Source organism: Notolabrus celidotus, chromosome 22 (genome assembly GCF_009762535.1).
Source record: "Notolabrus celidotus isolate fNotCel1 chromosome 22, fNotCel1.pri, whole genome shotgun sequence".
Classification (NCBI taxonomy): domain Eukaryota; kingdom Metazoa; phylum Chordata; class Actinopteri; order Labriformes; family Labridae; genus Notolabrus; species Notolabrus celidotus.
Window position 1 is genome coordinate 13,398,147 of NC_048293.1, and position 12,367 is coordinate 13,410,513.

General features: G+C 41.6%; 1 protein-coding gene across 1 annotated transcript in view; it reads left to right on the forward strand.

Moving 5' to 3' along the window:
* Positions 1 to 12,367, forward strand: part of LOC117805906 (ryanodine receptor 3-like) — a 137,643-nt gene that overhangs the window by 88,179 nt on the left and 37,097 nt on the right. The window contains exons 36-40 of the mRNA XM_034674508.1: positions 198 to 424; positions 1,533 to 2,340; positions 2,634 to 2,834; positions 5,225 to 5,327; positions 5,921 to 6,052. Coding sequence (XP_034530399.1) covers positions 198 to 424; positions 1,533 to 2,340; positions 2,634 to 2,834; positions 5,225 to 5,327; positions 5,921 to 6,052 — 1,471 coding nt within the window. The remainder of the gene's footprint in view (positions 1 to 197; positions 425 to 1,532; positions 2,341 to 2,633; positions 2,835 to 5,224; positions 5,328 to 5,920; positions 6,053 to 12,367) is intronic.

A 12,367-nucleotide genomic window follows, 5' to 3' on the forward strand; every position in this document is an offset into this window, starting at 1 on the left:
CAATATCTTAGTTCACCTCACAGAATGTTCAGAGACACTCGTCCTCGTAATGAAATTGTCGCATCATGTGTTAATGCTGCTCAAAATGAAATTCTCTTACAGATCAGGAAGTAGTGCATCTATTTGATGCTGAAACAAAACATATGAGTTTAGAGGTCAAGCAGTAATATTAATTTGCGGTTATGTGACTTCTCCAGAACGCCATGCCTCTGTCCTCAGCCATCTTTAAGAGTGAACATAAAAACCCGGTGCCTCAGTGTCCTCCCCGTCTCGATGTCCAAACCATCAACGCCGTGCTGTGGAGCCGCATGCCTAACACTTTCCTCAAAGTGGAGACAGCCAGGGTCAACGAGAGACACGGCTGGGTGGTGCAGTGTTTGGAGCCCCTGCAGATGTTGGCTGTACATATACCTGAGGAGAACAGGTGCAGTGCACGATGTGATGTATCTAATCAGTGGGGGTTAGTTGATTTAAATGAATGAGGGAATGTTTGCAGGAAAAAAATAAGCACATTTGCTTTAGAGCCAATTAGATGAAAGAAAGCATTCATGAATGCTGGTGAAGAAGATCAAAAGCCAGTCTCTGAGTCTCTGTAAAGTGAACTGCACAAAGCACTTGTGTAGTCTTTAGATGCTTAACAGGCTTCTGCACTACACGTCACATTAACCTTTTCACACACAGTCATTCCTTAAGATTTGATAACTGACAATCTGTTGATCTGCTGAAGACTACGCATTTAAGAGCAGTGTAGAGTTCAGTGTCTTTCCCATGGACGTGTCGACATGTCGACTGTGGAGGCTAAGATCAAACCTCCAGCCTTCTGTGGGAACATGACCCGCTCTACCACTTAGCCACAGCTGCTCAGTTAAGCATAATGCTAATTCAAGTTTTACCCCATTAACCTAAGCCCCAATCATGAATGGTCCTTTTACAGTCTTTTCGCAGTTTATTATTATTATATTATTATTATTTATCATTTAGACTTGGCAAACAACTCATTATGTCATACTTTTTCCAAATTCATAAACACTGGAAATAACTTTCACTTTTATATCATTACTCCTACAAAGTTCTTTTAACAGCTTTCAAAGCATTATTTATGAAATGCTTGTTAAAAAATCCATTGACATATTCACTTGCATACAAAATAAAACAAGAAATTTCAAACAAGAAGATTTTACACAATTTTCTTCAAAGGTATAAGTCTCCTTCTTGCTGCTTGAGTATTCTGGGATGTCTTCATTTATCTTAATTTAAAAATTATCTACATTTGGAGGGCCATTTGAGGGTTTGATGACCACTGCTCCTTGAGAAATTGCTTGTCTTAGCCTCTGGAGGAGCATTCTAAAGGGTGATGAAGGGGGAATTTTTGGGGCTGAGCGTGTTAGAATTAGGACACAGCTGATGTTTGGATTTAAAGGGAAAAATTCCTTATGAAAATACATCTTGTTTTGCGTAAATGTTGTACAACCTCTCTGGCGTCTAAGCATCTGGACTGTAATTGGCCGAACCTCTCTCACTTCTTCCCCCAGGTGTGTGGACATCATGGAGTTATCTGAGCAGGAGGACATGAAGACGTTCCACTACCACACCCTGAAGCTCTACTGCGCCCTCTGCGCCCTGGGAAACACCCGTGTAGCCCACGCCCTCTGCAGCCACTTGGACCAATCACAGCTCTTATACACCATAGACAATCAGTACCTGTCTGGGATGCTACGCGAGGGCTTCTACAACGTCCTGATCAGCATCCACCTGGAGACCGCCAAAGGGGCACGACTTACGATGAAAGACGAGTTCATCATCCCTGTCACTGCTGAGACACGCTCCATTCGACTTTTTTCTGACGCTTCCAAAAAGCACCTCCCACCGGGGGTGGGGCTTAGCACCTCACTCAAACCGCGGCTCAACTTTGCTCCGCCCTGTTTCATCAGCACCAAACGGGAGCTGCATCTCTACAGTCCCCAAATCCCTCTGGACGCTCTGAAGGAGAAAGCTATTTTAATGTTGACGGAGGCTGTTCAATGTTGGGGGCACCACATACGAGACCCTGTAGGAGGAGGTGTGGAGTACCAGTTTGTGCCCATCTTGAAACTCATTAGCACTTTGCTTACTATGGGTGTGTTGGGCAGTGAAGAGGTTCATAAAATCCTACTGCTCATTGACCCAAGTGTTTTCAGAGAGACACGTGAGGAGGGAGTCACAGGAGCCACAGACAAAGAGGGACTCACAGGGGCGGAGGAGAAGGCGGTGGAGGCTGGAGAGGAGGAGGCAGCTAAAGACGCTAAACAGCCAATAAAAGGGCTGCTGGAGAAGAGACTGCCTGAGCCTGTTAAACGACAGGTAATTATGAGCACATATGAGCCGTCTGGATTCCTCTCATCTGTGTGTAAAGCACTGAAAGTAAATGTGAAATCAATGAACATCTTCATCTTCTAGTGCCAATTCACCCGTAGAGACAGCTGTGCACTTTATTACATCTTCCCTTACTGATCCGCGGTCACAGACCCATTCAGAAGTCAGTCACACATGTAATGGCTGTGTTACATATTGAACAACATATACCTCTAGTTTAGCAGTTAAGAAGTGATTTACTGGTATTTGTCTTTTGCTCTCCACCCTTGTCTGCTCCCCAGATGTGCGAGCTACTTCACTATTTCTGCGACTGCGAGCTAAAGCACCGAATCGAGGCCATCGTGTCCTTCTCCGACAGCTTTGTCTCCAAGCTGCAGTACAACCAGAAGTTCCGCTACAATGAGCTGATGCTGGCCCTCAACATGTCGGCCGCTGTCACTGCAAAAAAGACCAAAGAGTTCAGATCGCCCCCTCAAGAACAGGTGAGAGGGGGCTGTAAGTCACTGCAGGGCTGCTAGGAATGAAGTCAGCGAGGTCAGAAACATGTGTAAACAAATGTGGCTTATTGTCTGTTGTGCCAGCTACTGAAGTTTACAGTGTGAACTTATTCCAGGCCGAGTGGATGATTGTGATATTGTTGTTTTTTGCCTCACATTAAAAGAAACACACCATATTTGCATACAACTTGATTTTTATGCTCTTTTCAGTATGCATTATGTAAGGGCAAATGTGTGGTGAGCAGGTAGTTATGGGAAATAGAATCTCGACAGGGTGAGACAAGACCCTAACGTGAGTGCTAATACTGCTGGACAGGATCCAATATGAAAGTATCCATGTTGTTAGCCTGCCAATTCAGCATGCTAACCAAAACTAACATTTTAGCAACATTGTTTTGATGCAAACGGAAACTAACAGTTTTATCTCACCTTATGGTCTATGGCAGGGGTTCCCAAACTTCTCAGCCCATGTCCCCCAAAATATAGGTGCCAAAGACTCGCGACCCCCACTGTCCCCCAAAGTGATTTAATGTGGCTTCATTTAGCTGGTCTGCAGAAAATTAGCCTACTTATATGAGCATGTGTCTGTGTTTCCTGTGCCGTTATGAATTAACCTACTGCTACTGATGCTTTTTATAATTAGCTGTTCACTAACCCTAAACTTAGGAGTCATCAGAACACTCATTACATTTTCTATTTTCAAGGTTTTATTTAGATTTTTAGCTGGTATTTTTGTTGATGTTTTTAATATAATGGATAAAATATACTATTACTGAGATAACTTAAAACAAAAACATTCTGGAAGACATATCACGACCCCTCATTTGTGTCTTGCGACCCCCCAGGGGCTCCCAACCCCCATTTTTGGAACCCCTGGTGTATGGTGTTCTGTGGATTGATTTGACATGAAATGTGATCAGTTTACCTCTGGCATTGCTCATGTTAGTGAAAGTTAATAACCATTGTCAAGGGGTTTTGACCAATCAGAATCCAGCATTTTTCACAGCCGGAAGATCAGTAAGAAAGCCGGGTAATAAGTTAAGACATGTTTTTAATGCATGAAATATATTTATATTGTGTGATCAGAAATAAAAGTGTGTTGTTGTAATTTAAGGATAAACTTAACAATCAACTCATTCTATTTGGGTACTTAAAGGCCCTGCACTCTCAAGTAGGTGATTTTACTTGTTTCCTACTCAAAGTCTGGGATCGCTAACTCTATTACAAGTAGAAATTTCACATGATTGAAGTTTTATAGGTTTCAACCTGGTGTTTGTGTTAAAGCTTACTGAGGAATGAGAAACAGAATTCAATCTTTTCAATTTACTTCACTCTACACAAAAGTACTATTAGCTGTGGGGGTGTTTCAGCCTTTCAGTTTAAGTCATTATTTATTTTAGGACCATTATTCATCATAGAATCAAAAAGTGAAGTCCTTGTAAAGAAGACTAGGTTTGAAATCTTAATATTTAAGCATTGAGGAGGAGCTTGTATTTCAATCTCTCTGCCTCCTTTCAGATAATAGCTCAGTATAGTTTACTGTATATAAAATTATGTGACATGAAACAGGAGACAGTAAGAGTGCACATGACTGCACCACTTTTCACCTACTTACATCGCAGGTGCAATATCATAACTCCAGTAGCTTCACTACACCTCACACCTCTGCTCATGTGACTCTGACAGTTTCTCACATATTCTGCATGTGATTTTATTAATACTCATGTGACTTAAAATAAAATGCAAATCAGCCATGCTGGACAAATGCCAGGAAGTGTGCATCTGTTAGAAGTGATGACTGTTAAAAGCTATTACATCTGACCACACAGAAAGCCTGCAGGCTCAACACTTCAAATGATGCATGTAACTAGATAATTCATTAAGAGATGTTATATAACGTCTCTGACCTCCTCTAATATACAAGGCTGGTTGCTTTTTCTTACCTTGGATAACTTTTTGTTCTTAATTTCGTATTGCTGAAATTGCTAGTTTTGGTTTCAGACTGAATGAGAGTTAGTCCTTGAAATGACTCAGAAAGCCCTCTTTCTGTGTGTCCGTGTGTGTCGAACAAAGCCTTAAGGCCGATTCATCCCTCTTGTCTGTGGTGTCATTGCTCCAGTGAGAGTGCACACTCAACCACACACATACAGAGTCCCTTAAGGGTCACAGTGGGAGATGGAGTTCAGCGCTTCAGTGCTACTTTAATGACTTGTCATAGTGTCCTTCGGCCTGTGAGTTCTGAGGCAGAATTAAGCTGTTTTGCTTTATTTTTCTCTAAAAGTGCTACAACTGGAACACAGCATGTACTTTTCAACAGGAAGAATCACTATCTTTTTATGCATAATGTGTCTGTTTTCATATCATTCATATTTTAGATCAACATGCTGCTGACTTTCAGCACAGGGGAGGACTGTCCGTGTCCAACAGACATCCAGGAGGAACTGTACGACTTTCACACCCAGCTTCAGCTTCACTGCGGTGAGATTAAGAAACCTAATCTTAACAATAAAACATGCCTGACTGTGTTTAACTTGATACAATTATCGTATATTGCTTGTTGTGGAATTTGTAATGTATACTGTAACAGATATATCAAACGGAAAATATAGAGAACATCAAAAATATAATGTCATTCTGTCTTTTTATACCATTGTGCTACATCAGCTGGGTTGTCACAGTAATTGCTTTCAGAAATACGTTCCTCTTTCCTCCCTCTGCATCTCTCTCTGTTTCTGCAGCAGAGTTACAGTTCAGCGCCTCTCAGATTGCTCTGACATCTTGATGTTTTGATAAATAATTGAATTGCCCAATTCTCTGCGGTACAACGGATCTAATAGCAGTTTCAGCCGTGCCGCAAAGCACCGACCTGTCATGGCACCCGCCACACAGAGAGCAATAACATACGGCTTTAAATTGCAAGGAAATTGCAGAAACTGGGCATGCCACACAGTGTACTATATACATGACACGTCTGCTAACCCCACAGGAAGCCACCGCTTGGCAGAGATATGGCTTTAATAAGCTTTGATCTCCATGTATACATAGTGTGTCGATCTGTTTATACCGTGCAGGAATCCCTATGGAGGAAGATGAGGACGAGCAGGCTACATCTCTCAGAGGTCGCCTCCTGATGCTGGTGAACAGGATCAAAGGGCAGGCGCACAAGGCAGAGGAGCCGACAGAGAAGGAGCAGGCCACACCATGTGAGGAAGTCTCTGTTTTTTCTTTTATTATTTGTGAGGCCGAAGTGCACCTGCTTTATAAAACCGGGGACAGGGTGATCTTAAGTCTAAAAGCTTGTTTCTGATTGGCTGAAAGTTGTGGATAAAAGCTTTTCATGCACACATTGGCACGATGAGTTTCAAATCTAGGTGCATGTACATAAAGTTGTCAATACAATACAAGCACCCATAACCATAGTAACATACTGAAAATGTTAGAAAGAGTTAAAGCTTTATCAGTGGTATACTCTCAGTTTATAAGGTCTACATGGCAGAAATGTCTTAAAACTGGCGTCCTTGAACAGGACATAGAAGTTGTATCTTTTTCTATACAGCTTGTACAACATTGGTTACTAGCTCAGGCTCCTTTCACACAGTATTCCTTCATTCCCCAATACATTCGGCTTTTTACGATCTCTTTCACCTCGTTTTGTACTCCCTCTCTGTCTCTCTTCCTCGCTTAAAGAAAGAATTAAAATAACAGAATCCCGTGTTTTGCACCTCCAGCACCCTCAGCCTCGCATCTATTTGCCTGCTGGTGTCATGTGGACTGTGTCATTTCGGTGGCACTCATTTCCATTTCAATTTCTTTTCAATTTTATTATGGTAATATATGGAGCCGGGTGGCGGAGAGACTCTGGAGTGGAGAGCATCTTCTGTCAGCCGCTCCGGGAAATGAGGGAAAAGGAGACGAGAGGAAGAAAAAACGGCTATAGGACCAAAAATCCTTCCACTGATTAAACTCATAGACACATAGGTACGCTACACAATCTTAAGAACACACAGAGGGAACAAAAAACATTTCAATCACAGTAATAGCTAACAGGGGGGCAACAACAGTGTAAATGAAGAACAAGTTGTATCTAAGTTTCAATCTGTAGTACCATTCAGTGCAAGAGACCACAAATCGAGTATCTGATTGCAAATTATTACCAGTAGAAAATATATGTCTCTCTTATTCTGTTGGCCTTCAATTAAGGAAGCAGTGTGTTATTTGAACATGCTGCCTGCGGATAGGTATTTTGAGTTTTATTTCTAAGAACAAATCTCCATTTATGGCTGCAATTTTTCACTTACGTATGGCGGAAAATACTCAATTTCTGTCCGTAAAAAAACTGTGTCTGCTGTCAATTGTCTAGAAAGGGATGATTTTAGTCCAATTACAAGCCTCCTGAGAATCTCACCATAACCATACCATCCCCATCTATTCCTAGGATCAATATTTGCAACAAAGAGTGGTTAAATTGCTGGTAGATAAAACTGGGCTGAAATATGGGTTGCTGGGTGTAAATGCAGGAAGGAAATCTCCTCCCAGGGATTAGGTATGACCCTGATGTGTATCGTAAAAGAGGACCACACTGATCTATCAGGAGCAGGGCTGGATGAAAATAGAGGAGTGTGTATTTTCCCTCAAAAGAGTGCGTTTGGCTGTTGGTTTCCTCAGTAGTGTCTGCAGGGTGTTGTGTGAATGTTGATTGATTTGTAGGCTCGTTTGTGGTGGCAGCTGCAGTTCAAGAGCATCACATCCTCTACTGGAACAGCTTGGAGTGTTAGAGAGCGAGGAAACAGAGTGGAAAAATGGAAAATCAAGTCTTTTTATCTGCTTATATGTTGAATATTTGTTTGGTTTTATATATACCTTATGTTGTTTGTAAGTGCTAAAGCTTGACTTTGTTAGCCTTTGTTGTTTTTGTCTTTTCTTACCTCGGGTGTTTTTCTTTTTTTCGTCTATGGCTGTTGCATAGTAGATTAAACTTCTGCTTCTGTAACTTTGATTTACATTCAGAAAGATGTACATTTTAAGACAAGACTCTTCATGCAGATTAACAGTTATTTGACACAGTGCTTATAGCTAAATGCTATTGCTTGCATGTTAACATGTTCAGGTTAGCAATGCCTCCCACTGCTTATTCCTGTCAGGCAATATTAGTCATGTTCAGCACAAGAAGCAATCTCTGGTGTAGAAAGATGAAGCCAAGGTGAAGGTTCCTCAAGTGTTCGCTTAAGACTGATTGCAAAAGTCAAGAAACCTTGCTAGAGCCAATATCAAAATGCCTGACTTTACAGCAGAATTAAACATGTTTGCAGTCTTGTACAAAAAAGGGTTTATTTATACCTCATTTAGCTTTTTATAACAACTGTGCAGTTGATGATATTTTTTAATGGCTTGCCTGTTAGTTTTGCATCATTGTGCATAGTTAAGCACATGTAGGGGCGTGGCTCCTTTATCTGTCAGGAGGGACATCTGTTTGCCAGCAGGCTAAAAGCCGACCTCAGCTTCACCTGTTTCTGGATTAACCAGTTAGTTAAAGTCAGCATTTCCAAAGTGGCAGTCGCCTTCTTTGGGCTTCATAAGGCACGATGAAGCCTCCTCTGACTATACATCCATATAGACACTGTACCTCCATCTCCCCCTTTGTGAGAAAGTACCACCTTAATGGGCGCTGACGTATAGCACTGGTGGTGCCAAGGCATGTGCAGAGGCAATCTGGCTGGTGGAGCTGTGGGACTGATGTCACATCCCTTCCTCTAGTCACACATTTAACTCACAGATAAAACCTCACAGATCCCTGAGGTCGGTACAGTCCACAGCAGAACAGATTCTTATGTTGGTTCATTAGACACTTACAGTCATGGAAACCACACTGACTCTTGTGTTTGTGTTTGTTACTGTTTCTCTCACTGTCACTCCTCTACTTTGCAAATTTGGCAAAGAACGCTGCAGGAACCCGCGTTTTTATAACATGGCTGTCAATAATTGAATTGAATTGAATTGAATTGAAAACCTTTATTGTCATTGTACATAATACAAATGAGATTTGGGAGAGCAGCTCCTTTAAAGTGCACACACAATATAATATAATAACACAAGAGGTAGATGTTTTTGCACAAAGAAAACAAAGACAAGACAAAAAGGGCAAGACAAGATATCAGTGCAGGGTGGTTGAATTAATAAATAAATGAATAACGAATATTGCACAGAGAGTGGAGGGAGTTATTGTACGGGGAAAGTGTCATCAGTCCGGGTTATGTCAGTTCAGGTTTGAGTTGAGTATGGTGACTGCTTTGGGGAAGAAGCTGTCCCTTAGTCTGTCGGTTCTGGACCGTATAGACCTGTAGCGTCTGCCAGAGGGCAACAGGTCAAAGAGGTGGAAACCAAGGTGAGTAGTGTCCTTCAGGATGTTCCTGGCTCTGCTGAGACAGCATCTTTTTAAAATCAGATAACTCATACTAAACTAAACGTCTTTGAAGCATGAATACTTGCACATAAATCACATAAGAACTATCTACTGTATTTAATGTGTATTTTAATTATCTAGTTTGATCCATATTCTATACATAACACAGGAGGTGGGCTTTATGACCTTTCCTACAGACACTCACCTGGGGGAATGTTATGGCTTCACTCTGGGTAGCTGTTGTTTGTGTATTGTTGTAACATAGATACCATATAGTCACGTGTATGCCGCTTTCAGGTTGTCGAATACATCTACACTGGTGCCAACTTGGAGAGGGCTTTCCATCTAAGAACATAGTCAAGATGATAAAAATGCTCACTGGCAGCCTCATTGACTTATTGCTTCTACTAGCAGCAGCAGCCAAGGCAGCATCTACATGCTTTGTAATCATACACTCTATGGTAACCTCACTGAGACTTTATCCATGTTTTTTACAGTCAGTGGTTGGGCCCTGTCATGATCGTTTTAGATATTAGCACACTAAATTATGCTACAAAAATAGCACAGCTGATCCAGATGAGAATTTCTTTACTTTGGAAGACATTTGATTACAAACCAGAGTGCTTTGACGTGAAAGAAATGTGACTTAATATTGCACCTAGAGATAAAGGGTTAAGAGTGAATATGAAAATACCAAAAGTTAATAAATAGGACATTGGATTATGTACAAAATGTTGTTGTAATTCATGAGATTCATCCATGTGTGAGTTTACTTCTTGTGTTTGGCTCAGTATATGTTGCAAAATGTAAATCAAAAGCAAATTATTTTATGAGAGGAGGGTTTGCGAGACTGGAGGCAGGAGGATGGCCACAGTGAAGATGACATGAAATACCCTGCACTGTTACTCCGGCTATAACTTCCCCTCCCCCCGTCACATCTTCTAGCTCAGAGAAACCCTGAAGATACAAAAGGCCCCGTGTCATGACCATTATTTCACAGGGATGAAGTAAAAGGAAGGAAGCGCAGAATTCAATTTGTCTTCTCTAATGAATGCAGCGTTTAATGCTCCGAGCTGATGAAATGTGTGTGTGAGAACAGAAGGATTGTGTATCTGCAATATGACACCAAATAAATCTCCGGCTGCCATCAGTGTAACTGTAGAGCGGTCAGATTTGTTGGTGAGGGGAATGTGCTGGAAGGGTGTACTCAAGAGCGAAAAAGACAGACAGGAAAACGAACAAGTGTGTTTGATAGTGTGACAGAATGAGAGTCAGGTGTTGTGAAGCATCTTGGCTGAGAGGAAGAAATGTCGCTTCTCATTTTGGAACAAGATGGCTTGTGTGCCCTTTCTCTAACACCCACGCAACTCTCGGCAGCCACAGGATCGGTTACCGCTGACTGTGAGACTCTGCTGCCTCCCCTTCACCGCGCACACACACACACACACACACACACACACAGACACACACACACACACACACACACACACACACACACACAGGCACGCACGCACACACGCACGCATGCATTGATAGACAGCCTGGTGTCATATAGTCTTTGGAAAACCAACAGATCCAATCACGGAAACAGGCACATAGGTCTTAAAAACACAATCACCTAATTGCAATACTTTTAAGCGAATCAATTGCACATAAATGGCTCCATCTTTTATGGTTCTTAGTTGTTTAATTGATGCCTTCTCTCCTTTGTGTATTCAAACCCCAAAGAACAGACTCACAAATAACTCACATCCTATTGATCCAGTTTTAATAAGGCCTTGAGGGTACCCCACCCACGAGCTGTCCAAACAAATGTCTCAAATTAAACCACAGAAGAAGAAGAATACAGTGCTCAACTATTAATACCATGTCCACTTCCCTTCACTAATTTGTTGCATAATAGAGCTTCCTTTACGCTCTGCTGAAAATGTGCCTTTTCATGAATGAGCTTGTGTGATGCTTTACGTAGACAATAACTCATGGTTGAATCACAGCTTATTACCTCTGCTTGAACAGCAGGGGCTTGTTATGGTGGTGGATTGCATGCGTGTAGTCCCATTAACATGACTCAACCCCCCTCCGAGACTATGAAGGAGCTGTCCGTCTTTTTGTTTTGTGCCTAAGGTCATTCTTACATCACTGAGTGGGTTTGGGAATGTGTCTGGTAAATTGTGTGTGTAAAAATTGAAGCATCGGGTCAATTGGAGGCCCCCCTGTTAACATCAGTCTTGCAGGGCTTTGTGTTGGGTATGTGTGTGGGTGGTACTGTGTGAGGAAAGTCAATGGACTGTATAAAAGGACAGCGAAAAAGCTGTCTAGAGTGAAGCCAAAACCTTTATTAAAGCTCCCCCTGGTGACTGGCTTCAGTATAAGTCCTAAAGCCCACCTCCTGCATTATAACAGATGGAACATGGGCAAAACTAGAAAGTATAAATACAGGTACACTTAATCTTTCCCAGACATGTGTTCCATCATCGCAGTTGGTTCGTATTATACTGAATTATCTGCAAGTGTTAATTTTCTGAGCAGTCTACTTGCGGGCTCCTGCAGTGTTTTTATTATATTAGCAGAATCCTTGAACCCGAAGCAGCCTGAAGTATGTGCTTTAAGAATCTGTTCTGCTGTGGATTGAACAGACCTGAAGGATCTTTGCTGTTTTGCCTAATCGCTTCAGCGCATGCTTTGGCTCCACCAGTGTGGGATGGAGTTAAGGCATGATGTCCTTAATAATAAACAGTCAATGGAAAAGCCTGCTGTTTTAAAATAAGTGCCTGACCATTTTAGCATCTTTAAGGAAATTGTTTTTATTTTATCAAGCAGAAAACAGTTGTGATAAACTTAGTGTAAGCCAAATTCCAAATACCAAATGACCTTAAATCAGAAGCTGTTGGAAGAAAAACAGCGAACAGTAAACTTGCAGCTCCTGTGGGGAGTTATTACATGGTTGTCAAACAGACTGAAATAAATATTGATGTCTCTTTATGACCAACAGTAGCAAAAAAGATCATAAAGGATGAGACTGATTACTCTATGTTGTTATTATTAATGCCTGAAACTACTGATGCAGTGTAGGTGTCACATTTCGCTTTACTGTGTGACACAAAGAGTTTTTAATAAT